At 44.6% G+C, this 21806-nt stretch overlaps 1 protein-coding gene across 3 annotated transcripts in view; it reads right to left on the bottom strand.

Moving 5' to 3' along the window:
* The window catches only part of grid2 (glutamate receptor, ionotropic, delta 2), a 577776-nt gene that overhangs the window by 261138 nt on the left and 294832 nt on the right, over window positions 1-21806 (bottom strand). For all 3 annotated transcript variants that reach the window (XR_006004078.2, XM_041904499.2, XM_045226775.1), the window contains exon 3: window positions 15772-16059. Coding sequence is in view for 2 of the 3 variants with exons in the window: in XM_041904499.2 (XP_041760433.2) it covers window positions 15772-16059 (288 nt within the window). In the remaining variant the exon portion in view is untranslated. The remainder of the gene's footprint in view (window positions 1-15771; window positions 16060-21806) is intronic.

The following is a 21806-nucleotide window of genomic DNA, read 5'->3' on the forward strand; positions in this document are numbered from 1 at the left end:
TGGGGAGGGAGAGGGGGATAGAGAGATAGGGGGAGGGGGGGAGGGGGAAGGGGAGGTGGGGATGTGGGGAGGGAGAGGGGGATAAACAGGGACGAGATGGAGAAAGAGAGAGAGATTTGCATCACATTCATTGTGCGGACACCTGACAAGGCGGTCACAGTTTGATGAACATGTAGATGGAATGCCAGATAAAACATCTGAGCCGCTAGTCTCGAGTTAAAGACATGTCAATAAACTCACTCACCATCTTTCCACAAACTATAAAACAGGTTCTTGGAGACCACATTTCACTGTTCCCCTTAATACGTATTTGAATACCGTTACTATAAAATCACAGTATTATCCATTCAATTTTATCACATTTGCTCTTGTAGAAAAAGGTTGGAATACATAGACCATTAGCATTTCTCTTTCAGTGAGACCTGTGTAGTACATTTGTCACTGCAGTGGTGAGGCTGATGTCTCACAGAGGAGGTAAATAAAATATAAATCATAGCCAGAGAGCTGACTGGCTGCTCATCTCCTAGCAAAAACGACCCCATTGGCCCCATGTCCCACATCAGCTCAACACAGGCTAGCCTGCACCAAGCCTACACCAGCCCAACACAGGCTAGCCTGCACCAAGCCTACACCAGCCCAACACAGGCTAGCCTGCACCAAGCCTACACCAGCCCAACACAGGCTAGCCTGCACCAAGCCTACACCAGCCCAACACAGGCTAGCCCACACCAATCCCACATCAGCTCAACACAGGCTAGCCTGCACCAAGCCTACACCAGCCCAACACAGGCTAGCCTGCACCAAGCCTACACAGGCTAGCCCACACCAATCCCACATCAGCCCAACACAGGCTAGCCCACACCAATCCCACATCAGCCCAACACAGGCTAGCCTGCACCAAGCCTACACCAGCCCAACACAGGCTAGCCCACACCAAGCCCAGCAAGGGCTAGCCCACACCAAGCACAGCAATTTCATAATGTAGAGTTGAGGGCTCATCAGAATATTTGGGGGCGTGGTTTACAATTACCCCAATTCATGTTTTTAAGTTAAAAAAGAAGAAAGATACAATTGCTGACACCATTCAAACAATTAGGGTTCAGAACTTTACAGTCAATTACCTCGGAATCATCTTTCTTCAGATATAACCTTATAGTTCTAAGTTCACACATTCTTTTTGTGAACCCATTACTGAGAGTGTCGTTCCAGTTTAAGTGATCTGTGTGTGATGCCAAAAAATAAATGATATTGTACAAGAGAAATGTATATTTTAGTAAGAACTTTGTCTTTCTGATCCAATTTAAAAGGCACCTGGATCAAAGGGTTTGGCTTATTTCAGGAGAAGTGAGGGATGTCCTTAGGGCCACCTGCGTTGGACCAAATGGGGGCAGCCTACGTGGGGCCAATATTTTAGCGCGCATTGGGTCCACATCGTGCCAATGTGGACATGTTTGCTGGGCTCTCTCTCCCTCTCTCTCTTTGTCTCTCTCTCAAATATGCACTTTAGCGCGCTCTCTCTCTCTCTCTCTCTCTCTCTCTCTCTCTCTCTCTCTCTCTCTCTCTCTCTCTCCCTCTCTCCCTCTCTCTCCCTCCCCCCTGTCTTTCCCCCTCTCTCTCTCAGCTAGGAGGGCAGGCCTTATCAAACCCATTATGCAGCTGGGTCACTGGCTGAATGCACAATCCAAATCCTGCCAAAGACGAGTCCAAAGGTGGCTTCCAAAATGTGCTACTGATTCAGATGCGCGGGCAAATAAATTATTTGCAAAAGTTGTGCTTTGGGCTATGAATGAATTGGTTCCGTGGTACACTAGCTCAGGCTGTCTTTCTTTTAGCTTTCTGTGTCAATAAATGCACAGTACAACTTTTTCAATACAATCCTAGTCCTATAGTGTTTATATATATATATATATATATATATATATATTATTATAAAACATTTTTTTCACCTTTATTTAACCAGGAAAGCCAGTTGAGAACAAGTTCTCATTTACAACTGCGACCTGGCCAAGATAAAGCAAAGCAGTGCGATAAAAACAACAACACAGAGTTACATATGGGGTAAAACAAAACATAAAGTCAAAAATACAACAGAAAATATATATACAGTGTGTGCAAATGTAGCAAGTTATGGAGGTAAGGCAATAAATAGGCCATAGTGCAAAATAATTACAATTAGTATTAACACTGGAATGATAGACGTGCAAGAGATGATGTGCAAATAGAGATACTGGGGTGCAAATGAGCAAAATAAATAACAATATGGGGATGAGGTAGTTGGGTGGGCTAATTTCAGATGGGCTGTGCAGTGATCGGTAAGGTGCTCTGACAACTGATGCTTAAAGTTAGTGAGGGAGATAAGAGTCTCCAGCTTCAGAGATTTTTGCAGTTCGTTCCAGTCATTGGCAGCAGAAAACTGGAAGGAATAGCGGGGATGACCAGTGAGATATACCTGCTGGAGCGCATACTACGGGTGGGTGTTGCTATGGTGACCAATGAGCTAAGATAAGGCGGGGATTTGCCTATCAGTGATTTATAGATGGCCTGGAGCAAGTGGGTTTGGCGACGAATATGTAATGAGGACCAGCCAACAAGAGCGTACAGGTCACAGTGGTGGGTAGTATATGGGGCTTTGGTGACAAAACGGATGGCACTGTGATAGACTACATCCAATTTGCTGAGTAGAGTGTTGGAGGCTATTTTGTAAATTACATCGCCAAAGTCAAGGATCGGTAGGATAGTCAGTTTTACGAGGGCATGTTTGGCAGCATGAGTGAAGGAGGCTTTGTTGAGAAATAGGAAGCCGATTCTAGATTTAACTTTGGATTGGAGATGCTTAATGTGAGTCTGGAAGGAGAGTTTACAGTCTAACCAGACACCTAGGTATTTGTAGTTGTCCACATACTCTAGGTCAGACCCGTCGAGAGTAGTGATTCTAGTCGGGTGGGCGGGTGCCAGCAGCGTTCGATTGAAGAGCATGCATTTAGTTTTACTAGTGTTTAAGAGCAGTTGGAGGCTACGAAAGGAGTGTTGTATGGCATTGAAGCTCGTTTGGAGGTTTGTTAACACAGTGTCCAATGAAGGGCCAGATGTATACAAAATGGTGTCGTCTGCATAGAGGTGGATCTGAGAGTCACCAGCAGCAAGAGCGACAACATTGATATACACAGAGAAAAGAGTCGGCCCAAGAATTGAACCCTGTGGCACCCCCATAGAGACTGCTATAGGTCCAGACAACAGGCCCTCCGATTTGACACATTGAACTCTATCTGAGAAGTAGTTGGTAAACCAGGCGAGGCAGTCATTTGAGAAACCAAGGCAATTTAGTCTGCCAATAAGAATGCGGTGGTTGACAAAGTCGAAAGCCTTGGCCAGGTCGATGAAGACGGCTGCACAGTACTGTCTATTATCGATCGCGATTATATCATTTAGGACCTTAAGCGTGGCTGAGGTGCACCCATGACCAGCTCGGAAACCGGATTGCATAGCGGAGAAGGAATGGTGTGATTCGAAATGGTCGGTGATCTGTTTGTTAACTTGGCTTTCAAAAACGTTTGAAAGGCAGGGCAGGATGGATATAGGTCTGTAACAGTTTTGATCTAGAGTGTCACCCCCTTTGAAGAGGAGGATGACCGCGGCAGCTTTCCAATCTCTGGGGATCTCAGACATTACGAAAGAGAGGTTGAACAGGCTAGTAATAGGGGTTGCAACAATTTTGGCGGCTAATTTTAGAAAGAAAGGGTCCAGATTGTCTAGCCCAGATGATTTGTAGGGGTCCAGATTTTGCAGCTCTTTCAGAACATCAGCTGTCTGAATTTGTGTGAAGGAGAAGAGGGGGGGCATGGGCAAGTTGCAGCGGAGGGTGCAGAGCTCGTGGCTGGGGTAGTGGTAGCCAGGTGGAAAGCATGGCCAGCCGTAGCAAAATGCTTGTTGAATTTCTCAATTATTGTAGATTTATTGGTGGTGGTAGTGTTTCCTAGCCTCAGTGCAGTGGGCAGCTGGGAGGAGGTGCTCTTATTCTCCATGGACTTTACAGTGTCCCAAAACTTTTTGTATATATATATATATATAGACACCGTTGATAAAGATGAGCATAAATGACAGCATAAAATAAATCATTGAAATACTGAGCTTTATTATATGTTCAAAACATTTGTGGAATTATTTTATTTTATACTAATACAATTGCTCAGAGAAAGAGATTTATTTCAATAAGTAATATATATGTTTTCTCCAAAAAGTAGGGGAAAAAAGAAAAATACACCCCTGTTTTCAGTGCATTTCAATACTTCACCTAGCGAGGATAACAGCAATTACAGCTGCAAGTCTCTTGGGGTATGTCTTTATAAGCTTGGCACATCTAGCCACTGGGATTTTTACCCATTCTTCAAGGCAAAACTGCTCCAGATCCTTCAAGTTGGATGGGTTCTGCTGCTGTACAGCAATCTTTAAGTCATACCACAGATTCTCAATTGGATTGAGGTTTGGGCTTTGACTAGGCCATTCCAAGACATTTAAATGTTTCCCCTTAAACCACTCGAGTGTTGCTTTAGCAGTATGCTTAGGGTCATTGTCCTGCTGGAAGGTGAACCTCCGTCCCAGTCTCAAATCTCTGGAAGACTGAAACAGGTTTCCCTCAAGAATTTCCCTGTATTTAGCGCCATCCATCATTCATTCAATTCTGACCAGTTTCCCAGTCCCTGCCGATGAAAAACATTCCCACAGCATGATGCTGCCACCACCATGCTTCACTGTGGGGATGGTGTTCTCGGGGTGATGAGAGGTGTTGGGTTTGCGTCAGACATAGCGTTTTCCTTGATGGCCAAAAAGCTCAATTGTAGTCTCATCTGACCAGAGTCTCTCACATGCCTTTTGGCGAACACCAAACGTGTTTGCTTATTTTTTTCTTTAAGCAATGGCTTTTTTCTGCCCACTCTTCCGTAAAGCCCAGCTCTGTGGAGTGTACGGCTTAAAGTGGTCCTATGGACAGATACTCCAATCTACGCTGTGGAGCTTTGCAGCTCCTTCAGGGTTATCTTTTGTCTCTTTGTTGCCTCTCTGATTAATGCCCTCCTTGCCTGGTCCGTGAGTTTTGGTGGGCGGCCCTCTATTGGCAGGTTTGTTGTGGTGCCATATTCTTTCCATTTTTTATAATGGATTTAATGGTGCTCTGTGGGATGTTCTGTACTTCTCCACAACTCTGTCCCTGACCTGTTTGGAGAGCTCCTTGGTCTTCATGGTGCCGCTTGCTTGGTGGTGCCCCTTGCTTAGTGGTGTTGCAGACTCTGGGGCCTTTCAGAACAGGTGTATATATACTGAGATCATGTGACAGATCATGTGACACTTAGATTGCACACAGGTGGACTTTATTTAACTAATTATTTGACTTCTGAAGGTTGCACCAGATCTTATTTCGGGCTTCATAGCAAAGGGGGTGAATACATATGCACACACCATTTTTCCATTATTTATCTAAAAAAATAAATAATAATATCAAGTTATTTCTTTAATTTCACTTCACCAATTTGGACTATTTTGTGTATGTCCATTATATGAAATCCAAATAAAAATCCATTAAATTACAGGTTGTAATGCAACAAAATAAGGAAAACGGCAAGGGGGATGAATACTTTTGCAAGGCACTGTACTCTGAGATGCTTGACACATATGGTCCCTGGACTCTCTGGGTCAAGCCTGTGATTGTAGCACTACATCAAACAATATTCAACAGAGTGTAACAAGATACTGAGTTTGTTTATGTCTTAGCCTCTCACATTATTATTATTATTATTCAGTCCCGACAGCACTTCATTACCTTAACCATATCCCCCGCACAATACAACAACTTCAAGTGAGTGGTTATCCATAACAATAAACCTTGTCTCACTATTATAACTATATTAATCTTTCTTAATCTTTCTTTCTGTTACAATTCATAGTCAATGGTGCCAAACCAAATGAAATTACATTCCTTGATTTATGTGCATTAGCCTTACTACTCTACGGCCCTATGTGTGTCTCAAATCACAAGTGTGTGTGTGCGTATGTGTGTGAGGGTGTGTGTGTGTGGACGTGTTTAACTATACTTGTGGGGACCAGAAGTCCCCACAAGAATAGTAAACAAACAAACATTTGACCAACTGTGGATATTTTGTTGATCCCCACAAGGTAAAATGCTATTTCTAGGGGGTTTAGGATTAAGGTTAGAATTAGTGTTAGAATTAGGTTTGGGGTTAAGAGCTAGGGTTAGGTTTAGGGTTAGGGTTAAGGTTAGGTTTTCAGGTTAAGGTTAGGGTTAGGGTTAGGGTTAGGGTTAGGGTTAGGGTTAGGGTAAGGGTTATGGTTAGGTTTAGGGTTAGGGTTAGGGGTTAGGGAAAATAGGATTTTGAATGGGACTGAATTGTGTGTCCCCACAAGGTTAGTTGTACAAGAGTGTATGTGTGTGTGTGTGTGTGTGAGTGTGTGCGTGCGTGCGTGTGCATGTGCGTGTGTCTGTGCTATATGCCTTTATGCTATATGCTGATTGAGTGAGGTGTAGGTCTCGGGCTGCCTCCATCAATCCCAGAGTATCTGCAGCATCTCTTCTGTGGCTAATGATTTTACTACGCTTCACAACACACGAACACTACAAAGAGCTCAAAAACAAACCTGGCTGCCTCGCACCATAAATCTCTCTCAAACACCTTGGAAGAGAAAGGGCTCCCTGTAAATATGAAAGACTAAGATGAGGAAGTGTTGAGTCTCACATTTGAGGCTCAGATCACAGCCACCATGAGGATGTGGTCCTATGTGGCTCAGTTGGTAGAGCATGGTGCTTACAACTCCAATGGCCATGGATTCGATTACCGCTGAGGCCACCCGTACGAAAATGTATGCACGCATGAATATAAGAGTCCCTTTGGACAGTTTGTTTTATGTTCTTTTATTTATGTGTTCAATTGTAAGTATGTTGTGATTTTAAATGTTCTGTAAGTATGTTGCGATTTTAAATGTAATAAATAATTTGATTTCATCAGACAGTGTATGTTTCGCATGTTTTTTTTTTTTGGTATTTTTTTTTTAGGGGGTAGATCAGCTTTAATATTTCAGATAGATTGTAACTTCCATCAATGTAATTTTCTGCATCACTTCCAATCCCCCATATGTTTTATTTTTTTCTCGCAAATATACACTGCTCAAAAAAAGAAAGGGAACACTTAAACAACACAATGTAACTCCAAGTCAATCACACTTCTGTGAAATCAAACTGTCCACTTAGAAGCAACACTGATTGACAATACATTCCACATGCTGTTGTGCAAATGGAATAGACAACAGGTGGAAATTATAGGCAATTAGCAAGACACCCCCAATAAAGGACTGGTTTTGCAGGTGGTGACCACAGACCACTTCTCAGTTCCTATGCTTCCTGGCTGATGTTTTGGTCACTTTTGAATGCTGGCGGTGCTTTCACTCTAGTGGTAGCATGAGACGGAGTCTACAACCCACACAAGTGGCTCAGGTAGTGCAGCTCATCCAGGATGGCACATCAATGCGAGCTGTGGCAAGAAGGTTTGCTGTGTCTGTCAGCGTATCCAGAGCATGGAGTCGCTACCAGGAGACAGGCCAGTACATCAGGAGACGTGGAGGAGGCCGTAGGAGGGCAACAACCCAGCAGCAGGACTGCTACCTCCGCCTTTGTGCAAGGAGGAGCAGGAGGAGCACTGCCAGAGCCCTGCAAAATGACCTCCAGCAGGCCACAAATGTGCATGTGTCTGCTCAAACGGTCAGAAACAGACTCCATGAGGGTGGTATGAGGGCCCGACGTCCACAGGTGGGGGTTGTGCTTACAGCCCAACACCGTGCAGGACGTTTGGCATTTGCCAGAGAACACCAAGATTGGCAAATTCGCCACTGGCGCCCTGTGCTCTTCACAGATGAAAGCAGGTTCACACTGAGCACATGTGACAGACGTGACAGAGTCTGGAGACGCCATGGAGAACGTTCTGCTGCCTGCAACATCCTCCAGCATGACCGGTTTGGCGGTGGGTCAGTCATGGTGTGGGGTGGCATTTCCTTGGGGGGCCGCACAGCCCTCCATGTGCTCGCCAGAGGTAGCCTGACTGCTATTAGGTACCGAGATGAGATCCTCAGACCCCTTGTGAGACCATATGCTGGTCCGGTTGGCCCTGGGTTCCTCCTAATGCAAGACAATGCTAGACCTCATGTGGCTGGAGTGTGTCAGCAGTTCCTGCAAGAGGAAGGCATTGATGCTATGGACTGGCCCGCCCGTTCCCCAGACCTGAATCCAATTGAGCACATCTGGGACATCATGTCTCGCTCCATCCACCAACGCCACGTTGCACCACAGACTGTCCAGGAGTTGGTGGATGCTTTAGTCCAGGTCTGGGAGGAGATCCCTCAGGAGACCATCCGCCACCTCATCAGGAGCATGCCCAGGCATTGTAGGGAGGTCATACAGGCACGTAGAGGCCACACACACTACTGAGCCTCATTTTGACTTGTTTTAAGGACATTACATCAAAGTTGGATCAGCCTGTAGTGTGGTTTTCCACTTTAATTTTGAGGGTGACTCCAAATCCAGACCTCCATGGGTTGATAAATTTGATTTCCATTGATAATTTTTGTGTGATTTTGTTGTCAGCACATTCAACTATGTAAAGAAAAAGGTTAAGATTATTTCATTCATTCAGATCTAGGATGTGTTATTTTAGTGTTCCCTTTATTTTTTTGAGCAGTGTATATATATATATATATATATATATACACATACACACATACATACACACACATACACACACATATATATACATACATACATATATACATACATCCATACACACACACATATCCTTTTTTAAATTATATTTCCCTTCATTACTTTCCAATGCCACCACCCCTTCCCCAATTGGAGTAAACTTGTGAACAACAACGCTTAGGCCTCTACTTCCAGCCCATACATACTATATACATTTTATGGACACATGTTTGTAATGTTCTACAATCCATAGGTTTGGGTTGTCAAACTGGCACCATACACATGTCACCATCTAGATATGTTCTCCGTCAACATTTACTAAGATGCTTACAATAATTATAGGATAGGATTAACTTTAATGTACCGCTGTATACATAATAAACACTACACTACTGCAAGTATGTTTATATTTGTTAGACTTATCATCTCTCTCATCAAATATCAAGCTCTATAAATCGTAAAATAAAAATGGGCAGACACTGTATAGACTAGCTACCTTTGATAAATTCAAATCATTATGTAATGTTATGTAAATATTTAAATTTCAGTCATTTAGCAGACGCTCTTATCCAGAGCGACTTACAGTTAGTGAGTGCATACATTTTCCATACTAAATAATAAAGAGATGGCTAAAAAGCAATATATTTTCTGCCTAATATGTTCATATAAGCACACAGTAGTCGTAGTGGACAAACTCGACCCGGAGAGATACATGTACAGCAGAAGTCCTGACTTTCAAAATCCATTGGAATTCCTGTTTTGGAAAGGGGGCTAGAGATTGGTCAGAAGTGGGGTCAATGCTAAACGAATAGGAAGGTTGCTTTGAATCCTATGGTGGTAAAAGAGACTCTGGCTACGTACCCTATTCCCTATATATCCCACTGCTTTCATCCAGGGGGCCCAATAGGGTTCAAATCAAATCAAATGTATTTGCCACATGCGCCGAATACAACAGGTGTAGATATTACCGTGAATGCTTACTTACAGCCCTTAACCAACAATGCATTTATTTTTTAATAAAAAGTTAAATAAAACAACAACAACAAAAAAGGGTTGAGAAAAAAAGAGCAGAAGTAAAATAAAATAAACGTAGGGAGGCTATATACAGGGGGGTACCGGTGCAGAGTTAATGTGCGTCGGCTAGTTGAGGTAGTTGAGGTAATATGTACATGTGAGTAGAGTTAAAGTGACTATGCATAAATAATTAACAGAGTAGCTGCAGCGTAAAAAGATGGGGTGGGGGTGGGGGGCAGTGCAAATAGTCCGGGTAGCCACGATTAGCTGTTCAGAAGTCTTATGGCTTAGGGGTAGAAGCTGTTGAGAAGCCTCTTGGACCTAGACTTGGCGCTCCGGTACCGCTTGCCGTGCGGTAGCAGAGAGAACAGTCTATGACAGTCTGTGGCTGGAGTCTTTGACAATTTTGAGGGTCTTCCTCTGACACCGCCTGGTATAGAGGTCCTGGATGGCAGGAAGCTTGGCCCCAGTGATGTACTGGGCTGTACGCACTACCCTCTGTAGTGCCTTGCGGTCGGAGGCCGAGCAGTTGCCATACCAGGCGGTGATGCAACCAGTCAGGATGCTCTCGAACTTTTTGAGGATCTGAGGACCCATGCCAAATCTTTTCAGTCTCCTGAGGGGGAATATGCTTTGTCGTACCCTCTTCACGACTGTCTTGGTGTGACTTGGTGTGTTTGGACCATGATAGTTTGTTGGTGATGTGGACACCAAGGAACTTGAAGCTCTCAACCTGTTCCACTACAGCCCCGTCGATGAGAATGGGGGCGTGCTCAGTCCTCTTTTTTTCCTGTAGTCCACAATCATCTCCTTTGTCACGTTGAGGGAGAGGTTGTTATCCTGGCACCACACGGCCAGGTCTCTGACCTCCTCCCTATAGGCTCTGATCGTTGTCGGTGATCAGGCCTACCACTGTTGTGTCGTCGGCAAACTTAATGATGGTGTTGGAGTCATGCCTGGCCATGCAGTCATGGGTGAACATGGAGTACAGGAGGGGACTGAGCACGCACCCCTGATTGGCCCCCGTGTTGAGGATCAGCGTGGCAGATGCGTTGTCCTGGTCAAATGTAGTGCACTATATAGGGAATAGGGTGCCATTTGGGACGCAGCTTTGGGCTTCCTCTCGGCCGCCCCACCATCAACAAATACGGGCCTACTTAATCCCCTCCAGTGTAGCTGTGTTATCTGCACATGTTCTCTGCTCGAGGATCTCGAAATGTGTTCCACAGTGGTTCCAGCATTCAACTGGGATTTTACCTGCATGTTCCTAACAAGAAACCATCAGCTTACATGTCCTCGAAATGAATAGCTATCATTGCACAAGCAAGGGAATAAGCCAGCGTTGATTTCACCTGTTTTCCCAGATGAGAGGCAGTAGTTGTAGCCAGCGTCATAGCCTAATACAATCCATTTATTGGGAAATGTTCTACATACAGTTGAAGTCGGAAGTTTAGATCCACCTTAGCCAAATACATTTAAACTCTGTTTTTCACAATTCCTGACATATAGTCCTAGTAAAAATGCCCTGTCTTAGGTCAGTTAGGATCACCACTTTATTTTAAGAATGTGAAATGTCAGAATAATAGTAGAGAGAATGTTTTATTTCAGCTTTTATTTCTTTCAACACATTCCCAGTGGGTCAGAAGTTTACATACACTCAATTAGTATTTGGTAGCATTGCCTTTAAACTGTTTAACTTGGGTCAAATGTTTCGGGTAGCCTTCCACAAGATTCCCACAATAAGTTGGGTGAATTTTGGCCCATTTCTCCTGACAGAGCTGGTGTAACTGAGTCTGGTTTGTAGGCCTCCTTGCTCGCACACGCTTTTTCAGTTCTGCCCACAAATTTTATATAGGATTGAGGTCAGGGCTTTGTGATGGCCACTCCAATACCTTGACTTTGTTGTCCTTAAGCCATTTTGCCACAACTTTGGAAGTATGCTTGGGGTCATTGTCCATTTGGAAGACCCATTTGCGACCAAGCTTTAACTTCCTGACTGAAGTCTTGAGATGTTGCTTCAATATATCCACATAATTTTTCTTCCACATGATGCCATCTATTTTGTGAAGTGCACCAGTCCCTCCTGCAGCAAAGCACTCCCACAGCATGATGCTGCCACCCCCGTGCTTCACAGTTGGGATGGTGTTCTTCAGCTTGCAATCACCCTCTTTTTCCTCCAAACATAACGATGGTCATTATGGCCAAACAGTTCTATTATTGTTCCATCAGACCAGACAACATTTCTCAAAAAATTACGATCTTTGTCCCCATGTGCAATTGCAAACCGTAGTCTCGTTTTTCTATGGCGATTTTGGAGCAGTGGCTGCTTCCTTGCTGAGCGGCCTTTCAGGTTATGTCGATATAGGACATGTTTTACTGTGGATATAGATACTTTTGTACCTGTTTCCTCCAGCATCTTCACAAGGTCATTTGCTGTTCTGGGATTGATTTGCACTTTTCGCACCAAAGTACGTTCATCTCTAGGAGACAGAACGCGTCTCCTTCCTGAGTGGTATGAAGGCTGCGTGGTCCCATGGTGTTTATACTTGCGTACTATTGTTTGTACAAATGAACATGGTACCTTTAGGCGCTTGGAAATTGCTCCCAAGGATGAACCAGACTTGTGGAGGTCTACCATTTTTGTCTGAGGTCTTGGCTGATTTCTTTAGATTTTCCCATGATGTCAAGCAAAGAGGCACTGAGTTTGAAGGTAGGTCTTGAAATACATCCACAGGTACACCTTCAATTGACTCAAATGATGATCAGAAGCTTCTAAAGCCATGACATCATTTTCTGGAATTTTCCAAGCTGTTTAAAGGCGCAGTCAACTTAGTGTATGTAAACTTCTGACCCACTGGAATTGTGATACAGTGAATTATAAGTGAAATAATCTGTCTGTAAACAATTGTAAAAATTACTTGTGTCATGCACAAAGTAGATGTCGTAACCGACTTGCCAAAACTATAGTTTGTTAACAAGAAATTAGTGGAGTGGTCGGAAAACGAGTTTTAATGACTCCAACCTAAGTGTATGTAAACTTCCGACTTCAACTGTATGCTATCCAACTAGATTAAGTATTGAGCCCAGTAGGACAGAGGATTTGTTCCTGATTCGATAACCCCCACAGTTACCCTCCAATCACAAGGGTTATGATAGTTTGGGAATTGTATCTATTTTTTTTGTTACGCAGATCGTGTTTATTTAGCATGACAATTCCATAAGGAGTTGGTAAAGGAGGAGAAACAGACTGGAACCCAGGCTAGATAGACTGATAAACTCTGATAGGAGCAACAGCTCTGGGAACTCTTAAGCCCCAAATCCCCCGCCATACAGACACACTGAACTCCCCCAGTTTTCAGTCTTCCGACTGCACCACTAGACCTGAAAATAGGGGAGAGTGGGTAACCCAATTCAATTTACACATACACACTCTATTGTCCCCAAAGCCGTTTTTCGGAAGACGAGGCGATGTGTGAGAGAACACTATTACATCTCAAAGAGCTCGGGCTCAGAGACTGGTATGGTTAATACCTGGCAGGCCCATCTTCTGATTCACTGGTCAAACCACGTTGGGGCTTAAGGGTGGTGAGTGGGGTGGGCAGCCGCAGAGCTTCATTATAGCACTACACTACAACACAGTGCAACTGGCAGTGAGACCCAAAATGCCTCCGCTGGCTGGTCTGCTGGGAGCCACACTTATTTAGCCAGCCCTGATACTTTTAACATGCTGCAGTGGACCATGGGATATGGGCTCCATAGGGACATACATGGAGAATGGAGACAATGCCACACACAAGACAGACTCACATACACATCCAGTGATAAACATAATCTCTGTCTGCCTGACTCTTTCTCTCATGCACAAACACACACAAAGGCTCTCTCTCTCTCTCTCTCTCTCTCTGTCTTTCTCTCTCTCACATACAGTACACAAACAATCCAGTATAATGAAGGTTGATGGAGATGGTGGGAAACATTTACAATGTTGATGCATTAACTATGGGCCTCCAGAATGCAGGGCTCCAGAGTTCAGGCCTTTATCCATTAGCTTGCTAATGTCTGCCATGCTGCGAGTCTATCAGATCTCCATCCCATACAGTGAGGGAAAAAAGTATTTGATCCCCTGCTGATTTTGTACGTTTGCCCACTGACAAAGACATGATCAGTCTATCATTTTAATGGTAGGTTTATTTGAACAGTGAGAGACAGAATAACAACAACAAAAAATCCAGAAAAACGCATGTCAAAAATGTTTTAAATTGATTTGAATTTTAATGAGGGAAATAAGTATTTGACCCCTCTGCAAAACATGACTTAGTACTTGGTGGCAAAACCCTTGTTGGCAATCACAGAGGTCAGACGTTTCTTGTAGTTGGCCACCAGGTTTGCACACATCTCAGGAGGGATTTTGTTCCACTCCTCTTTGCAGATCTTCTCCAAGTCATTAAAGTTTTGAGGCTGACGTTTGTCAACTCGTACCTTCAGCTCCCTCCACAGATTTTCTATGGGATTAAGGTCTGGAGACTGGCTAGGCCACTCCAGGACCTTAATATGCTTCTTCTTGAGCCACTCCTTTATTGCCTTGGCCGTGTGTTTTGGGTCATTGTCACGCTGGAATACCCATCCACGACCCATTTTCAATGCCCTGGCTGAGGGAAGGAGGTTCTCACCCAAGATTTGACGGTACATGGCCCCGTCCATCGTCCCTTTGATGCGGTGAAGTTGTCCTGTCCCCTTAGCAGAAAAACACCCCCAAAGCATAATGTTTCCAGCTCCATGTTTGACGGTGGGGATGGTGTTCTTGAGGTCATAGGCAGCATTCCTCCTCCTCCAAACACGGTGAGTTGAGTTGATGCCAAAGAGCTCGATTTTGGTCTCATCTGACCACAACACTTTCACCCAGTTCTCCTCTGAATCATTCAGATGTTCATTGGCAAACTTCAGATGGCCCTGTATATGTGCTTTCTTAAGCAGGGGGATCTTGCAGGCGCTGCAGGATTTCAGTCCTTCACGGTGTAGTGTGTTATCAATTGTTTTCTTGGTGACTATGGTCCCAGCTGCCTTGAGATCATTGACAAGATCCTCCCGTGTAGTTCTGGGCTGATTCCTCACCGTTCTCATGATCATTGCAACTCCACGAGGTGAGAACTTGCATGGCGCCCCAGGCCGAGGGAGATTGACAGTTATTTTGTGTTTCTTCCATTTGCAAATATTCGCACCAACTGTTGTCACCTTCTCACCAAGCTGCTTGGCGATGGTCTTGTAGCCCATTCCAGCCTTGTGTAGGTCTACAATCTTGTCCCTGACATCCTTGGAGAGCTCTTTGGTCTTGGCCATGGTGGAGAGTTTGGAATCTGATTGATTGATTGCTTCTGTGGACAGGTGTCTTTTATACAGGTAACAAGCTGAGATTAGGAGCACTCCCTTTAAGAGTGTGCTCCTAATCTCAGCTCGTTACCTGTATAAATGTATACATGGGAGCCAGAAATCTTTCTGATTGAGAGGGGGTCAAATATTATTTCCCTCATTAAAATGCAAATCAATTTATAACATTTTTGACATGCGTTTTTCTGGATTTTGTTGTTGTTATTCTGTCTCTCACTGTTATTCAAATTATAGACTGATCATTTCTTTGACAGTGGGCAAACTTACAAAATCAGGGGATCAAATACTTTTTTCCATCACTGTATCTTCATAAATAATTGAATGCCTCCCTATGGATGTCAACTACAGTACCCCCCCCACCACCACACTCCCTAATCTCTGCAACCCACTTCCCATCAAACCTGGTTTTACATACTATTAATAATATTTTAAATCTTTGAGCGTTTGCTTTACCCTGCCAAGAGTGCCAAGTGGGTGGGGTTTGCATTTTCGGGACCGTTCTATTGGTTTCATTGCAAAAGGCGACTTCATTAAAGCCCAGATCTAGTATTTCATATGATTTCAAATAGTATTTGAACCCAGGTCTGCTTCCCCCACTTCCCCTGACACGGCCTTACCGTATTCCTGGTCGTAGAAGATGATGAACTTCTGCCAGCTGTACTCGCTGACCACTTGGAGGATGACGTCATTGAGGTAGACGGGCGGGCGCACAAAGAGGGTGTAGTCGTCCTGGCGGGCACGGGTGGTGATGAGGGGGCAGCTGGAGCGAGGGGTCCCGGCAGGGGCACGCTGGATGAAGAGGTGCGGGATGTGCATGGCGTCCGCCAGCGACTGCAGGGAGCCCGCCGACATACAGCCGATAGAGGTGACCAGCGCCAGGATCCCCCTGTTCATCAACTCACAGGCTGCACAGAGGGTGAGAGGTGGTGGGACAGGGAGGGAGGGAAAGGGAGAAGGGGATAGAGAGAGAGAGAAAGAGAAAGAGAGCAAATTATTTAAAGTTCTCAAACTGAGTACAAATTAATTTTTACAAATGAATACAAATTAAATAACTAATATATAGTTGTTGCATAAGTATTCACCTCCTTTGTTGAGGCAAGCCTAAATTAGTTCAGGAGTCAAATTTGTCTTAACAAATGAAGTAATAAGTTACGTGGACTCACTCCATGTGAAATAATAGGGGTTGACATGATTTTTGAATGACTACCCCTTCCTCTGTCCCCCATACATACAACATCTGTAAGGTCCCTCAGTCATGCATTGAATTTCAAGCACAGATTCAACTTCAAAGACCAAGGAGCTTTTTGAAAGCCTCATAAAGAAGGGCAGTGATTTATATAAATGGGTAACATTAATAAATTAGACATTGACTATCTCTTTAAGCATAGTCAAGTTAATAATTATGCTGTGGATGATGTATTAAACCACCCAGACACATCAAAGATACAGTCGTTCTTCTGAACTGAGCAGCAGGACAGGAAGGAAACTGCTCAGGGATGTTACCTCCCTGCTCAGGGAGGCCATTTGTGATTTTAAAACAGCTACGAAGTTCAATGGCTATGATGGAAGAAAACTGAGGATGGATCAACAACGTATGCAACAAGGCACTAAAGTAATACTGCAAAAACAAAATGCCAAAGGAATACACTTTGGGCCTAAAAGCAAAGCCTTTTGTTTGGGGCAAATCCATCACATAGTAACTGCCTCCTTATTTTCAAGCATGGTGGTGGCTGCATCATGTTATATGCTTGACATCGGCAAAGACTGGGGAGTGTTTCAGGATAAAAAGAAACGGGATGGAGCTAAACACAGGCAAAATCGTAGAGGAAAACCTGCTTCAGTCTGCTTTACACTGGGAGAGGAATTCACCTTTCAGCAAGACAGTAAGCTACAACACAAGGCCAAATCTACACTGGAGTTGCTTACCAAGAAGACAGTGAATTCTTACTGAGTGGCCAAGTTACAGTTTTGACTTAAATCTGCTTGAAATCTAAAGCAAGACTTGAAAATTGCTGTCTAGCCATGATCACCAACATCTTGACAGAGCTTGAAGAATTTTTAAAACAATAATGGGCAAATATTGTGCAATCCAGGTGTACAAAGCTCTTAGAGACTTACACAAGAAGACTCAACAAACAAACAAAGCTGTAATCACTGCCAAAGGTGTTTCTAACATGTATTGACTCAGGGGGGTGAATACTTATCTAATGAAGATATATTAGTGTTTTATTTTTCATTAATGTAACAGAGTATTTTAAGTAATGTAACAAAAATTACATTTGATGTAATTTACCAAACATTACAATGAAATCCATTATAATCCCACTTTGTAACAATAAAATGTGAATAAATCCAAGGGGGGTGAATACTTATGATAGGCACTGTATTTACTGAATGTCTTCTTTCATCATTTTAATTACCATACTGAAACAGTGTGAATATCATTACTTCCACTTCATTTAGCGATTCCTTCAAAAGCAATATTTTTAGACTGTGTGAATACTGTGGCAATGACACACAACCAGGCAATGAATTACTGGAACACAGACTAGCACAACCGGAGTACCTACGTACGATGTATGTATGTACGCACATACCCACAGAAACACACAAACACAAATGGGCACGTCGCACACACACACCCACACCCACAATTAAACACCCACCCACCCAAAAACACACAATGACAAACACCCACTCCCACACCGACATCCACCTGTTCACACACACAATTAAACACCGACACATAATCAAGCATCTGTGACAACACCAGTGTCCCTGTGCATCATCAGAGCCTCCTCTCATCTCAAAGGAAGACACCCCCCCCACCGCCTGCCTGTCTGCCCCTTAGTCCCCTGCACTGGCTCACACTGCTGGTTTTCTTGTCGCAAATGTGGGAAGGTGAAACATGGAGTGGCGAGGGGCGCTGTGATGCAGAGTAATTTGCCAACTCTGGCAAAAAAATGTAAGTGTCAAATAAGGGCGTGTTGGAATAGAGGAGGCAGGAACAATGCTGCTGAGAAAGGCAGAATGAAAACAGGAGTAAGGAGGACAGAGAGAGAGAAAGAACAAAAACTCCAAAGCACAGCTCTGCCAATGGGAGAGCAGCTATGTGCCACAGGAGTTTACTGGACTCTTCAATATCATCACTACCACTACGACACACACAAACCAGACATGAACACACACATCTCCCTCTGTCTACTCCTGTTTCTCTCTCTCTGAGGTGGTCAAAACACATATATATTTTTGTATTCTTAAACTTAAGAGTTGAAGGCTGCACTTTTTAACTCAGTTTTTGAATAATTAATCAATCTTGCAATATATAATTATATATAAAACAGACTGTGGCTTTTTCAGCATTAAATTAGTAATGACATCAATGACACATCATTTTCTAATTTAAAGGGGCAATCTGTGATTGGTATCCATTTTTCGACTTTTAAATAAATGATATAATGACTAGAAAATTTCCATTAATGCTTTAAAAAGTATGTCTTTTATGAATAAAATGCAGTCTTGTTTTAAGGTGAATAAGCCTGTCTAACAGAGTTAGCTAACAAGATTCCATTCAACATGTAGGGTGGTCATGCAACTGCCGTCATTTAGCATCATCATGGCTTTGGTGGTGGATCCTTATGGTTAGCCAGGCTAATTCGCACATATTAAGTCACTTTGGAGAATTACACTGAACAAAAATATTAACGCAACATGTAAAGTGTTGGTCCCATGTATCATGAGCTGATATAAAAGATCCCAGAAATTTTCCTTACACACAAAAAGCTTATTTCTCTCAAATGTTTACATCCTGTTAGTGAGCATTTCTCCTTTGCCAAGATAATCCATCCACCTGACAGGTGTGGCATATCAAGAAGCTGATGAAAAAGCATGATCATTACACAGGTGCACCTTTTGCTGGGGACAATAAAAGGCCACTCTAAAACGTGCAATTTTGTCACACAACACAATGCCACAGATGTCTCAAGTTTTGAGGGAGAATGCAATTGGCATGCTGACTGCAGGAATATCCACCAGAGCTGTCCACCATGATGATGCGTTTTGCATCATATGATGCATTCTGCATCATCATGATGATGTGGCAAATAACACTTTGCTTCTTGAAAGTCCAATCTCTTAAAAACTTGACTGCTGAAATGCAAAACATTTTGGGACTATATCAACAGTAGAGTAATGAAAAAAATACCAAAATATAGTTTTTGAGTGGATTTTGTCTTTAACCGCTTCATTGCATATTGTATTGTATTTACCAGGTAGGTAACAAATAGGAACAAGTTTAAAGATGTACTGTGTGATCTTAAGAACAACAAATTCATAAGATATTGTACAAATTGGATTTGTAACATATCACACAAATTGCCAAATTTGTATTATATTATATGAAGTGCAAAATGGATGATGTAGTTCACAATTGGATGACGTAGTACACAAAAAACGGGACACGTTTTGGCTCGTGAGCACCACTTTCAAAACTACAGGCTGAAATTATACAAAAGTTTGAGAGTGCATTTTTATGGTTGCAATGCACAACACACAACCCCTTTAAATCGTGACTCCGAGTCCCAGGAGTATTATTGGCAGTTACAGTTTTTTTTTTTATCGCTTTGGTACTATTTTCACAAGTACAGTATGTGGAAAAAATTTCACAACTCTTAGTACAAAACTCAAAACAGATCATCAAAAAGTTGACTAAGTAAAACACACAAAATCACACATTACACCAAACCAAGTCACGGATCCCCCCTGTACTGCTGCTCATTCCGTTCACCAGTTCCAGAGGCCTACGTCACCGGCTTTCTAGGCGTCACTGACATGGATCATTCCCACCAACCCCGGACTGTCTGCACACCTGGTTCCTATTCCCCCTGAATAGTATGTGTATATATGTGCCCTCTGTTCCCCATTGTCCTTGTCGATTATTGTCCCATGTCTCTCCAGACTCGGCAGCGGCATGGTCAGCATGCTGGCAACCATCCTGCGGTTGGAGGGGAAAGTGCAGTCCCTCCAGTCTCCAGCACTGGTTCCGGCACCAGCCCCCACACCACCACTACCTGCCTCCATTCCATCTGAGCCGGTCTGTGGAATACCCCATTCCCTCCCGGAGCGCTTTGATGGCGCGCCAGCGAGATGCAAGGGAATCCTTCTGCAATGCGACCTGTACCTCTCTCGCTACACCGAGGCTGTCTCCGGGAGAGACAGGGATGTCACAGTCATCTCGGCACTGACCGGACGGGCCCTGGACTGGGGTGCCGCGATTTGGGAAATGGGCGGACCCGAGGTCGAGTCCTATGAGCGCTTCAACCTCCTCTTCCGCTCAGTGTTTGATCATCCTGTGGGGGGCCAAGATGGGGGTGAGCTTCTACTCCGACTACACCAGGGATCTTGGACCGCCTCGAAGTTCCGGACCATCGTGGCCTCCATCGGATGGAACGAGTCTGCTCTGATCACCGTGTTCCGCAGCGGACTGCAGGAGGAGGCTCTTTTTACGCACGTCTTCCGGCACTACGGGATCCCGGAGACCGTGGTCCTCAGTTCACCACACGCGTATGGAAAGCGTTCATGGAACACCTGTGGGTCACGTCAGTCTCACCTCTGGGTACCATCCTCAAGCTAATGGGCAGGTAAAGAGGGTCAATCAGGAAGTGGTTAGGTTCCTGAGGTGTTACTGTCAGGACCGGCCGGGGGAGTGGGCAGATTTTCTACCTTGGGCTGAGTATGCACAGAATTCCCTCCGCCACTCCTCCACTAACCTCACTCCTTTCCAGTGCGTGATGGGGTATCAGCCGGCCCTGGCACCTTGGCATCCGAGCCAGACCGAGGACCCTGCGGTGGACTAGTGGTTTCGACACGCTGAGGAGATCTGGAACGCTGCGCACACTCGTCTCCAGCGGGCCGTGCGTCGGCACAAGGAACAGGCCGACCGCCACCGCAGTGAGGTGCCTGTTTTCTCTCCAGGCGACTGGGTCTGGCTCTCCACCAGGAACCTGACCCTCCGCTTGCCCTGCTGGAAGCTAAGCCCGCAGTTTGTTGGGCCGTTTAAAGTCCTGAGGAGGGTTAATGAGGTAACGTACCGTTTGTAACTCCCTGCTGATTACCACATTAACCCAACTTTTCATGTGTCTCTCCTCAGGCCAGTGGTACCTGGTCCCCTCGCTGAGGCTGGACCCAGTGACGCCCCGCCTCCTCCTCTGGACACCGAGGGTGGTCCGGCTTACTCGGTCCGTGAAGTCCTGGATTCGAGGCGTCGGGCGGGGCATTTCCAGTACCTCATTGACTGGGAGGGGTAAGGCCCAGAGGAGCGGTGCTGGGTTCCTGCGGTGGACATCCTGGACGCTTTGCTGACCAGGGATTTTCACCGTCACCGCCTTGACCGACCTGCACTGCGTCCCTGTGGTCGTCCCTGAGGCCGGTGTCGTCCCGCTGATGGTGTAGCGTGTCGGGGGGGGTACTGTCACGGATCCCCCCGGTACTGCTGCTCATTCCGTTCACCTGTTCCGGAGGTCTACGTCACCGGCTTTCAAGGCGTCACTGACATGGATCATTAACACCAACCCCGGACTGTCTTGTCTCATTACGCACACCTGGTTCCCATTCCCCCTGATTAGTATGTGTATATATGTGCCCTCTGTTCCCC

Source organism: Coregonus clupeaformis, chromosome 18 (genome assembly GCF_020615455.1).
Source record: "Coregonus clupeaformis isolate EN_2021a chromosome 18, ASM2061545v1, whole genome shotgun sequence".
Classification (NCBI taxonomy): domain Eukaryota; kingdom Metazoa; phylum Chordata; class Actinopteri; order Salmoniformes; family Salmonidae; genus Coregonus; species Coregonus clupeaformis.